Source organism: Rhinolophus hipposideros, assembly GCF_964194185.1.
Source record: "Rhinolophus hipposideros genome assembly, chromosome: 20".
NCBI classification, from domain to species: domain Eukaryota; kingdom Metazoa; phylum Chordata; class Mammalia; order Chiroptera; family Rhinolophidae; genus Rhinolophus; species Rhinolophus hipposideros.
The window spans coordinates 9135380-9148530 of NC_138066.1; the positions used below are offsets into that span (position 1 = coordinate 9135380).

Sequence of the window (13151 nt, forward strand, 5' to 3'; positions counted from 1 at the left end):
TAAACCAGCACGAGGGTCCTCCCAGAACTCAACCCTTCTGGCACCCTGATCTTAGACTTCCAGTCTCCAGACCTGAGAGAAAATGAATTTCTGTTGTTTAAGCCACATAGTCTACGGTGTTTTGTTCTGGGAGCCCAAGCAGACTACTGCATTTTAAGTCTGGCAGAGTATTTAAGAAATCAACCACTGTGGGTGCTGCCCCACCCCCACCCCTGGGGTTGAGGGTTGAGGGGAACTTTCTTTACTCCAGTCCAGTGGCTGTTGAGATTCTCCCCAGCACAGCCTGACAACAATCCGGATGGGAAAGAGGACTGTGTGCTGAGGGCCTCAGGCCAGCGTGCCTGGCACAGCCCGGTTACTGCCCATCCCCTCCTAAGGCGGGGGGTGGGGGGGCATGTCTCTGCATCCACCCTGCCTCAGTCTAGCTCTGCAGCCTGCGAACCCTATCCCCTCCCTCACACTGCTGCCTCTGCCAACAACGACCCTGTGACATTTGTGTGACACAGGAGCAGGGCCCGGGGATTCCGATCCTCTCTCTCACTGACACCTGTCACTCATCCCATTCCCATCAGCTATCCCCCTTGGGAAGAGCTCCCAAAAAGGGCTAAATATTCTGCCCCAGCATGCTCCTCTGGCCTCCCAGCTCTTCCCCTTTATCCTCCTGGAGGCTGGTGGCAGCTCCACCTGCAAAGCCCCCTCCCCTTACTCCCCCCACACACAGGGAAACAATGGGGGGCCTGAAACCCACAATGCAAACGGCTTCCTTTGTGCTCCCCAGGGTGACCGAGGCCCCTGACAGGGGGTGGGAGCATCAGAGCTCTCCCAGCCCTGTCCACCCCCATCCTGACCTCTGCCCTGGGCCCTTTGTGCAGGCCCCAAAAAGGGGAAAGCCAAAGTGGGAGGAGAGAGGAGCCCGGGAAAGTGAGGGAATAGGAAGGTGGTGGAGACAAGTGAAGAGGAAAGACAGAGGGAGAGAAGGACATAGAGAGAGACAGAGAAAAGGAGAGTCAGAGAAAGAGACAGAGGGTGAGATAGAAGGAAAGGGAAACTGCTGCATGCCGGCAACATGGAGCAGGGTTTCCTGGCCTAGGGGAAGTCAACAGTACGTTGCACCAATGAAATTGCCATTTTTGTGGGTCACAACTGGTCAAATGAAATGGCAATTCCACTCAGTCCAACCTAATACATATGGGATCAGTCCAATCTTCTGCCAGGGTGGATGAGCAGATCCTAGTCCCATGTCCCACGTTCCCTTGGCTCCGTCTCTGGTTTCCTTTCCTGGTTCGTTCTGGGGAACTGGGCTGATGTCAGGAAATCCGAGTTTAACTCCGTGGTTCTCACCCAGGGGACATGTGATTTTCACAGTGGTCCAGAAGGCAGAGGCCAGGGAAGCTGTGCAACAAGCCAAATGCACAGCACAGGCCGCCACCCCAACTCAGAATTCTGCAGCCCCACTGTTACCAGGGCTGAAACTGAGAAACTCCGCTTAGACCCTTGATGGGCACCTTAAATCACTGCTGAGTCTTTCAGCTTCCACTCCCTCTGTCCCACCATGGAGAAGCATGACACGGATTGACTGTGGTGTCTCCCTCTCTTGTGCTGGGGAGGTGTCCCTTCCTAAGGAAGGTCCCTTTCTGAAGGAAGCTCAGAAATTGCATCCCAGACCACCAAAGCCATAGGATGGGCTGAAGTTCGGGCTGGACTTGGCACGTGGCCCTGCCTCTTCTTTAAGAACATGAGATGAAGGATGACAACATATAACATGTGAGTAGCACTTTTCATCTGTTATGCCACTCCGTGTGCATTAAATTCTCAAAAGCAACCCATGCCTGGGGGCCCAGAAGCACTTCTCAATATGATGCTTTGTAAAGCACATTACCGCTTGATGCTTTACGAATTTAACCACCAAGCAAACCCGCCATAAAGGCATTTGGGGAATGACCAAGACAGTTTGAAGATGGACTGGTTATCCGATGATATCCAAGAAATGTTGATTTTGTGGGATGCAAGGATGCTATTAAGAAGATGGAAGAGAATGTTATGATTCAGAGATGGCATTCTGAAATGTTTAGGGGCGAAATACCTAAGCTTTTCTTTAAAAATATCTTAGCAAAACAACGGTTGAAGCAAATGGGGCAAAATGTCAATTGTGAAGTCTAGGCATGAGTGTCCACCATTCTTCACTCCTTTGAGATTTTTGATAAGAGATTTAACAATTAGATAAATCAAATTAACTCAAAATATAGTAATTTATAGTGAAACTCAGAATTTGGGATAAATTTCATTTTAGGTTGGGCTAAATTTTACCACAGAAAAAGGACTAGGCAAATATTTCCTATGTGAACATAGCATTTCCTATGATCACACAGAAAATGTTTGCTGACTTCCAAAAACTTACCTTTCTAAACCCTCAGCCACATCCATTTCAATATGATGTGTAACTAACAAATGAGCTGGTTATCTATGAATACAGCTTCACCGCTCCTTAATACTTTTGGAGAAAACACATAGATTTTATCCTACATACAGGGATCTCAACCTCAGCACTATTAGCATTTGGGGCCAGATAATTCTTTGTAGTGGCTGGGTGGTCCTGTGCATTGTAGGATGTTTAACAGCATCTCTGGCCTCTGCTCACTGGATGCCGGTAGCAGCCTTCTCCCAATTGCGACAACTGGCTGAGAACCACAGAAATATAAGAGGTGTGAACAGACAATACGGTGAAGGCTGCTGCTGAGTGCCATCCATCGGAAAGGCAGGGATCTTCAATAAGGGAGGCAGCACATTGAACCTTTGTAACAGTGAGTGACAAGTTTCAGCTTGTTCGGTGCAGTCAGTCGGGTGTGAGAAGGTGTGTTTTAAAGTGTGCCGTAAATCATGGGTCATGAACAACAAAGTAATATGAAATGGGCAATGCTCCTTGTCACACATCGCTTCTGGTATGGCAACTTCTGTCAAATGAAAACATTTGTGTCCTCATCCACCTTATTCACCGGATCTGGCACCAGGCGACTTCTGGCTCTTCCCCAAAGTCTAAATGACCATGAAAGATAAATGTTTTGAATCAATTCAGGACATCGAGGCAGCCACGACAGCGCAACTAAAGACACTCACAAAAGAGGACTTCCAGAACTGCTTCGGAAAGTGGCAAGAATGATGGGATGAGTGTCTTCGAAGTGAGGGGGAGTATTTTGAGGAGGATTAATAGCAATGTGTCTATTACTGTAATAATTTTTTAATTTAAACATTCACCATATTTGTTGATCACACCTCGTATGAGCACAATGAAATAATTTATTTGAAATGCTCTGAAAACCAGTTTTTTCACCAAAGTTGACCCTCCATGTGTTGTGTAATCTGCTTTGGCAATCTACTGTATCTTTACATTTCTCATTTTAATATCCCTATGACATAATTATATGGATCTTCCATAATTGAGTACCTAAAACTCTACTGAAAGACATTTAGTTGTTTCCCTCTTTTGTTATAATAAACAACCACTGCAATATGCAACCTTGTAGCTAAATCTTGACACCCATCACTATTTCCTTAGCTTAAATTCCTAGAAGTGAAAAAAGATACATTTTGATACATGATGCCAAACCACCCTTCATAAAGGTGGTACCAAGTCATCACCAGAGGAGATGAGTGCCTATTTCCCCAACGCTTTTAACACTAGGGATTACTTTTTGTTTTCTAAATGTTATCAATTTAATGTTTTTTAAGATGGTACCTTTGTTAATGTTATTTCTTTATTACTAGAAACTGTAATACTTAAGAAGCTTATTGCAATTTGTATAATACAAATTCTCTAAATTTCTAGTTCATTTTCTCAGCCCAATTTTGTATTAGGACCTCTTATTGAATTGTAAAAGCTCTTTATTTATTGAGGATATTAACCTTTGGTCATCCATGTCACAAATATTTTTCTCAGCTTTTAGCTTGCTTTTTATGTTGCTCACAGAGCTTTTTGAAGTACGCAAGTTTTCTATTTTTATCTACTTAAAATCTTTTGCTTTATGATTTCTGACTTTTGTACCATGTCTAGAAAGCTTCCCTCACCCCAATATTACATTGATACTGATATGTTTTATTCTAGAACTTTAAAGATTCATTAAAATATATATAAATATTTAATCCATTGGGATTTATGTAGGTTTACAGCATAAAGTAGAAATTTAATTTTATTATTTTAAAAAAATAGCCAATTTTCCCAGCACTACTTACTGATCGATTCATCCTTTTCTTCACTGATTCATACTCACAGATTTGCCACATACTAAGCTCTTATGCTTATATTTGAGTATTTCTGGACTTTCTACTCAGCTTTCATGATTTCTCTATTCCCATGTCAGTATCACACTAATTTAAATATTCTGTTTACAATATTTTAAAAATATGGTAGAGCAAGTCACCCTTCATTACTCTAGTTTCTTAAAAAAAAATTAGGGGCTATTCTCACTCATTTATTTTTCTAGCTGAACTTAAGAATCATATCCTATCCAATTGAGATTTTAACTAGAACTATGCTAAACTTATAGATTCTTTCATGGAGAATTGACATTTTACAATTTGCATCTGGCCTTCCCAGAACACAGTAAGACCTTCCATTTCTTTCTGGTCTTTAGTGTCCCTAGGGAAAGTTTTATCCTTTTTAAAATATAGATATACTTTCTGTCCTTTTATTGCTATTCTAATTGGGATTTTGTTTCCATGATCATAAAAATGATGTGCATTCACTGAGCGCTTACTACAGGCCAGACATCCCATTGTGCGCTTTCCACTCTCTGTGACAATGCTTTGTAACTAGTTATTGCTGATATATAAGAAAGGTCATTGAATGTGTGTGTTAATTTTGTAATGGCCTCCCTGCAGAATGCTCTTACCAGTTTTAACAATTTTCAGCTGATTCTCTGCAGGCCTGTTTTTACAACGCAAGGACTGTCCTATGTGTGAGGAAGGCACTGAGCCCTCCCTCCCTCCCCCATTTTCTGATACATGCTAATTTATCTGCCCTGTCTCACTCAGGCCACCTTAGGACCAAAGGGACAGAGTTCTGCTAACTGGTTCTCCGATGGCCAGATCCTATGGCCTCAGCCATGCCAGCCATACACACCAACAAATCACATTCCCAAGAGCCTCTTTAACTGGCATCTGCAGAAAACAGGGGCTTTTCATTGGCGGCCCCTCCATCTCTACCTTGGTTTCAGGTCCCCTGTGGATATGTGAGCTTGTCTTCTCTCTTGGTAGGATGTTATTACACAGTCAGAAATATAAAAAATGTACCCCAAATTGACCAACCAGCCTAAGAGGCAGAATGACACGGAGTCAACGCCACACACAGACTCTGAGGCTAGGAGTCTTTGACTGAAATCCCAGCTACTTACTAGTGCTCACTAACCTCTCTGTGCCTCAGTTTCCTCTTATGTAAAATGGGGATAATGACAGTACCTACCTCATATGAGTGGAAGAGATGATTAAATGGTTAAATATTGAGCAGAGTGCCTAGCGCAGAGTAAGCATTATGTCAATGTCATTTCCTCCTCCATTTAGCCAAACTCTCTTTCTCTTTCATCATGGGTCTGGTCCAATCTCTTCTGAGGAGAATAATTATCTGATGGGCATTTCCTAAACAGCTGATCCTGGACAGCCTAATAGCCTGTTTCACACCACCCTTTGAAAACCAGGGCCTCCATCAATTAACAGACCTCCTTCTGATAAGTGACCTGGGTTGTCTGCATGGTCAGAGATCCTAGCTCCAGCCAGCAGCCCTCCTATGGACTCATAGGTTCCTTCCTCTTTTGCCAAGAGTACCCAAGGCTCCCTTACCTGGGGCTCAGATGACTTCAAAAGGCTGTGCGGCCAGACCTTTTCTACATAACACAGCCCATATGGCCACTTGCTGTATGTCTGGAAGGCAACAGAGAACGTCCCCCATTTCTTGTGTTGATTGGACTATTCCTGCTTAGAGACAGGGTGGGAAGGTGCTCAGAGAAATCTCCTACCCTCAAAAGTCTCCCAGTGACGAAGGGGACAGGGAGGCAAGCATGTTCCCATTGCTGCCCGGGCCCCAGCACCCTGACCCCAGGCTTCCTGCTCTCTACTATCCCCAACCCAACAAGCCAGATTCACTTCACCCTCGGACTTGGACTTCAAGCACTTGACTGTTTTTTAAATTGTGGCAAATACTCATATCATGAAGTTGACCATTTTAATCATTTTCAGTGACATTAAATACATTCGCAATAATGTACAGCCCATCACCACTATCTAGTGCCAGAATTTTTCCATTGCCCCAAAAGGAAATCCTGTACCCATCAAACAATCACTCCCTGTTCCTCCCTCCTCCCAGTTCCTGGCAACCACTGATTTCATTTCTGTCTCTGGATTTGCTGATTCTGAGCATTTCACATAAATGGAAATCATACGCTGTGTGGCCTTTTGCTTCCGGCCTCCTTCACTTAGCATAATGTTTTCAAGATTCATCCAAGTTGTAGCATGTGTCAGTACTTCATTCCTTTTTATGACTGAATACTTTCTATTGGGTATACCACACTGTGTTTACCCATTCTTCCACTGATGGACGTTCAGGCTGTTTCCACCTTTGGGCTATCGTGAAGGGAAGCACTTGACCTTTAATTGATTTCCAGTCTTCAACTCTCTGTTGGATTCAGGATCTAATATCAGCTGCTGGGAAGGCTGTGACGAGGCCACTAGTAGTTCCCTCACCTGCCCTGGCCTTGAGCAGCCCCACCTATTCCCTCCCCAGGTCTCCTCAAGAGCTTTCCATCTAACTGACTCTCCACACTGGTCCTCATGCTGACACCTCACACTGCAAAGCCCACCTCCCCGATGAGGAGCAGCTGACAGAGACTTTAACCCACCCTCAGTGCACTGTGGTATTTGTATTTTCCATATTGTTCCATTGGTTTTTTATTGAGCACTTATGATAAGCCCACCACTGAATCAAAGGCTTTTCCTGGATCATCCCATTTAATCCCCACAACAACCCTACGAGGCAGGGTTATCATTACACTGTTTCGTAGAGGAGAAAACAAGATCTGACAGAACTCGGGTCTCAGGCTGCCAAAACAGTGCCCTTTCCTCACCCCAGTCTTGCCCCCAACACCTGGCCAATATGCATTCAAGTCTCATCAGTTCATTTCCCACACTTACCTGGCCTATTCCCTATCTTGGAAAACGAAAGTCTAAAATGACAATAGTCCAAGCTTATCCAGGTTGCAGGTCTATATAAACCCAATTTTCTTCCATGAAAAAAACAGAGCTGCTGAGAAGCCACCAGGTGTAACATCTCTAACGTCATACCCACCCGCAGGCTGGGGCCACATAGCAGAAGGCACCATGTAGGGCCCCAAACAAAGTGACTGCCATCAGGAGACAGGGCTGGGAGAGGAGACCCAAGATCCCATGGGGAGGTGGGGAGACCATGAGTTGGCTCCCCGCTCTTCTACCTCCATCCTGAGTCCAGCTTCCACTCAAAAGATAGCCGTTCCCCTTCATACCAAGAAGGCCAGAGAAAGACCAACAGCCTCTAGCCCTCCATTTCCAGGAGAATCCTACGGGCAGTGACGGGTGGAGTCGGCTCACGTGGGCTCTGAGAGACAGTTGTGTGTATCTCTTTCCAACTCTATGTTCAGTGACTTCAGGTGGGGGTGATCTGAAACCAGCTATAAGGGAGTGTTTACACCTGGGAAAGTGGCAAATGCTAGAAATCAGGCCCAGCCCCAGGTAGGTGTTAACTATCTAACCAGTGTCTCTGCCCATGGGGACCTCTGCAAGGGACTGTGGAAGAAGCTGATCATCAGAGGCAGAGGAGAGCAAGCAGGTATTTCTGAAGAGAAAGAAAGCTCAGCAGGAGGTCGTTCCTACCACAAGAAGCAGGCAGGGAGGGCCCCAGGGACCACTGGTCCCACCCCTTCATTCTTCAAGGGAAGCAGAAAGGAGAAGTCTTTGCACGTCCAAGGCCTCACAGCCAATGGAGAATCAACCCCAGATTGCCTGGCTCCAAACCAGGGCTCCTCCCAAGTGGCCTCCACAAACCCAAACAACATACAACTACCGCGGAGCTGATGGAGGCCAAGGGAAGGCAGGGGGCCCTCTTTTAGCCATGGGGGTGGAGGTCTCCACAACCAGAAGTAGGTGGGTTTGGAGTGGGTGGTCCCTATCTCCCTTCCAGCCCGTTTCCCTCCTGGGCCCCCAACCCCAGACCTCCCACGGGCAGTGCGTTCCTCACCTCCCTGCCCCATGACGGGGTCCCAGCCAGCTCAGACAGCAGGTGGATAGCATTCCCTGAGTGAGCTGGCCTTGCAAGGGGATGGGTTCAGGGTGAGGTTATGTCCATCAGCTTTCAAGACAAATTCTCGGTTTATTAATTCTCCTCTGTTATGCAGGCAAAAGTAAATAAGCTTTTCTCAGGCATCCTGGCACAGAGGCCTCTCCTATTTAAACACTGCAAGAATCAACAGGCTTGGAAGTGCTGAGCTCCCAGGCCTGGCTTCCCAGGGGGCCCCCTGGCCTCCTGCCCACATCGTCCTGCCTGCCGAGACAAGGCGAGCCTGGCCTCTCTCGGGTGGCATGGCCCGAGTTCTCCAGTGTGGGCATCAGAGATCCTGGGCACCCACAGACCACTGGAGAAGGGCCAAAAGGGTCTGGACAAAGCGACCGGCATCACACCTGCTCACTTAGTCCCTCTGTGAACCCAGCGCTTTGTAAAGGTGTTTCTGTACTATTTGCTTCTATTTACATCATGATTTTAAAGGTTCAAGAAGGAAGAAAGGAAACATACAGTAACAAAACCAAAAGGAGTCAGGAAGGTTAATTAACTCATCAAGAACTGCTAAGGAAGATTTTTCAAAGTAGGATGCTGCAAGTTTCTGTAAGTACTCGCTCAGGAATCTTTTGTCTGGTTGAACAGAGACTGTGGCATGCTTTATACCAGCTTCTTGAGGCCTGTACAGAAATCTCGTGAGTTATTTTTCTTTTCCCCTCTTTTTTTTTTTTTTTTTTTTTTTCCTATTTGACCCTTTCTGATTTGGAAGAGTAAAAGCCAAAAACTACTGCAAGAAACCTAAAGTCAAGCTGCAAGGACTAGAAAAATGAGAGGCAAGAGAGAGATAATAAAGACCTGTTGGCTTTGGCCTTGGATGAGCTGTGTGCACAGCCCAAAGAGCTTGTCCACGTGAGCTCGCAAGGAAGCAAGAGTCCAGACTCCATTCACTTCAAAACTGCTCTACCCTAGAGCTTAACTACCTGGGGATGTTCCTTTGAATTCTGTCTTGACAGAAAGACCCTCTTCAGCCCCCATGTTGTCTTCTGTCATCCTGCCTCCCAGGTCCCCGTGATGCTACTTCCTCCAGGACCGTCGCATCATTATTTCTCCTGCAAGTGTCCCCTGCAGCTAAACCAAAGGTAACTAAAAGACTCTACCCAAAAACCCAAGACCGGAATATCTTTGGTTTTCCCCAGTGTGGCCTCAGCACACCCTGAAATGTTTTTCTCTCCTTTGCTATTTGAGGGCTGTTTGTTGACTGTGCATATATATGCAAGTTTGAAATCTGTTTTCTCTCAAACTCCTAGTGTACTGCCAATACGAAACAAATTCAGAGCCTTTATTCTAAAACTTTCGGGCAACTGCATGGCTGTGCAAGCCTTACTCCCACCTCCCAACAGTCCTATCTGGGGAGGAGGAAAGAGGCCCCCAGAGCTGACACTGGTATCCATGAGGGGCCTCACTGTCACTCTTTCTGGCCCCCATTCCCACTCCTACTCCAAGTTCCAGTACACAAAAGCCCCATGTGACCCCGGGATCAGGGCACTGGGTACAGGCCTGGCCTGCGCTCCGTGTGGTGCCCCATCCAGCCAGGCTCTGAGCCCTGTGCAACCTTTCTTGTGCCAAGAACTGGTGATACCTGTGGACCCTTTCTCACAGCTGCATGTGGTATTTTTAAATCCAAAAATAAAATACATACGGCTACAAAGGAAACGAATAATACTGAAATACTTATCCAAATATTTTCCGAAACCCAGATGAGATTTATGGTCCAGTTATGTAACGTATGTGCTTCTTTATTAATGACTATAAATCAGGATCTAGTTGTGGGTTTGGTGACTTCCGTGCTTTTGAAGCAACGGGAACCTAAACAATATTTCACGTTATCTGCACCAACTCTAACAGGATGTGAAAATAGCTGTGATTTCTGCCGGTGGCCAAGTCACCGGGGCTGCTGACCCTGCTATGGCGTGTGGCTCACCTTTGCGACAGAGGATATGCTCCATTTCTGTAAGAGGTGAGGGAGGGATAGTGACATGTGATTCTCTTCCTGTCCCAGTTCACAGCCCCCTTCACCCTGCTTGCTGTTTGTGGACCCCTGTTCCGTTCCGTGCTCAAGAATGCCTTTGTCATCCCCATCACCCATCTCCTTCCTCCTCCACAGCCCCAGGAAGGAGTTACACCCACCCACCACCACTCAGATGATATGGGGCAGCTTCTTATCCTTGGTGGATGAGAAGGAGTACAGCTTTGAGGGTCCTAGGCATGGGACAGAGGCTAGCCCACAGGCACTCATAAGCCCCCTCCCTCTTATTCTTGGAGGAGGCATCACAGAAAAATGCTCTGTGGCTCCATCCTCCTCAATCCACCCCAGAGGTACCCCTCACATTGAGCAGCACCCCATTGGTGGTTCAGAGGTTTCTGGTCCCTCTGGTCACCCTCCTTTTCCCACCCCTTCCCACCCCACCCCAAAGCAAAAGCAAGAAATGAGCAGGAAGGGGAAAGCCTACCTTCTGGCTCTTCCACGCTGCTGGCGGCAGTGGTCGGTGGTGCCACAGGGATTTCTGTGAGGTTCAGGATGGGAGGAAGAGCAAGCAAGGAAAGATATTACTTTTGAACCTTAGAAAAGAACACACAGATCCCTCCCACGCTTCCTGACTGGACCCCCAGCCCCCCAGCTCCAGAAAAGGACCACCAGGGAGGAGGAGAAAGCCAGCCAGCCAGCAGGCATGGGGGCCCGGCACATAGCCTGTTCTCCTGTGGAAGCTGTTCCTCCTCCTGGCAGGGATGTCAGTGCTCCTGGTTGTTGAGGAGGGGTTCGGAGTGGGGAGAGGCAAAAGAACAGGTAGCACGGAGAGCTGGCTTGACTCTAATGGGGGCCTGCCAGGTGCATGTGCTTCAGTTCTCCTGTCTGTGTGTCTTCAACTTGGCTCAGCCTGAGGCAGTAGAGAGGGGCCTCCCCAGGTGCCCCTGCTCATCACCCTGTGGCTGCCTCGGCCCTGCTCACCTCTGACCTTGACCCATTGGTGGAGAAGGCACCATGGCAGGTGTGGTATGTGAGGGGGCTGGGAGGTGTCTTACACAGGCAGGGAGGGGTCTACACCCCGGACTCAGGTCCCAATGGGCACATCTCACAGGCTAAGGTTTTGTCTCGGTGGATACAGCAGACTGACAACACAGTGGATCGAGGGACCTGGTAGAAGCGTGCATTTTACTGGGGTTACTCCTTTTCTACCTAGAATGGCAATGAGTTCCTACTAACTCCTGGTGCTCTGAAAAGGTGAGGGGTCAACCAGTCTCTAGGAAAGACCAGATATCACAGCTCCGGCTTCCTTCTTCTGAATGAAGCCAAACCATGGACCAGAAGTCCCTGAGGGGCAGGGAGGTGCTGCTCCTTATGGAAGACCACATATACAGGGGTCACAGAGGACTCCACAAGCTCCACAGACTCTGGTCACCATCTGATTGTTTGGGGTAAGACCTCCCTTGGACCCCCAGACTCTGGATCAGCTGAAGCTGGAACCTTGGTGGATACAGATGGAATACTCCAGCCTCGGAGCAAACCTAAGAACCTCCCTCAGAAGCCAGCCTTTGCCTCTCTAGGAAGGAATGGGCAGAGGACCCAGCCCACAATTTGGAGACAAATCTTATTCTCGGGGGATTTTATCAGCAATAACAACCAACAGGCGCTCTGTCACAGCAGGTGACACAGGCATTAAGAAACTGGACCTGGTACTAGGCCTCCTCTTAGCCCTCATAAGCTGCTTGGTCCCAGCAGAAACATTCCAGAGGGAACCTCCGAACGGTCCAGCCTAATCCTGCAAGTCCACGGATCAGGCTGAGGCCAGCGGCCACAAAGCCATACGGGCTTCTCTACCCCAGTGCCTTAGGCCTGGCACCAGGGTATATGCAGATGGCATGTGGCTCCCAGAGCTGTGACAAAACAGGGCACAAGTCCCCCAGCCTCTGTCGGGGCACCTGTAGCTGGGTGCCTTCAGGAAGAGCTCACAGAAGTCCCAGGATGGAGACCCAGGTCTTCAGGTTGTTGGTGGGAATGCTGGCACTCAGCTCAACCTGCCCTTTGTGAGAGGACGGGAGAAGGTAGAGAGCATGTTGAGAAGCGAGAGCTCCCATTTCCCAGCTCTCTGTCACTGATTCTGAAACATCAGCTCCATGTCATGGTCTTTCCCCTGGGTGACTGGAAATGGTTGGTTCCAGGCATTTCTGAGTAGCCTAACTCCCTTTATAAGGGAGACCTCATTCCCCCTGCCCCCGTGTTTTCGTAATCCCAGATGGCAGCACTGATGTCCTCCCAGAGCTTTAAAAATGTTCACTTTGCAGCTTTTTGGACAGACCGAAAAGAAGGATTTTTGCAAGTTGTTAGACTGACAACTACAGGTTGTCATGAAAACCATTTCACCTTGCTCTGCCCTGGATGGACACTGAGCTCAATCTCTCAAAACTGAGATTTGGGTTATCTGCTGTTACTGGACCCCTGAGGACATGTCTCCTGATTTAGAAACTGGTCAGAAGAGCTGCTGGAACCGACGCAGCCCTAAGTGTTCTGAGAGTGAAGACCACACCCAGCTTAGGCAGGTGAGGTGCAGTGTATGTAAGGTTCCTACCTAGTATGGATGTGCAAGGTCAGTGGGGACTGCTCCAAGGACCCCCAGGGGCTGCTGGGGTGAGGGGTCCTAGCCTCTTGCTTATGTCTAAGGTTGGTCCAAGTCCGTCGTGACGGACCGGAAAAGCCAGTGCCCGCCCAGAGCTGGGGTCCACTGACACCCTAAAGCAGGGTCGGCCGACTTCTCTGGTAAAGGACCGGCTAGTAAATGTTTCAGGCTCTGCAGGTCACAGTATC

General features: G+C 47.8%; 1 protein-coding gene across 2 annotated transcripts in view; it reads right to left on the reverse strand.

Moving 5' to 3' along the window:
* Positions 1 to 13151, reverse strand: part of NTN1 (netrin 1) — a 178252-nt gene that overhangs the window by 37266 nt on the left and 127835 nt on the right. For both annotated transcript variants that reach the window (XM_081028274.1, XM_081028275.1), the window contains exon 5: positions 10801 to 10854. In XM_081028274.1, the coding sequence (XP_080884400.1) occupies positions 10801 to 10854 (54 nt within the window). The remainder of the gene's footprint in view (positions 1 to 10800; positions 10855 to 13151) is intronic.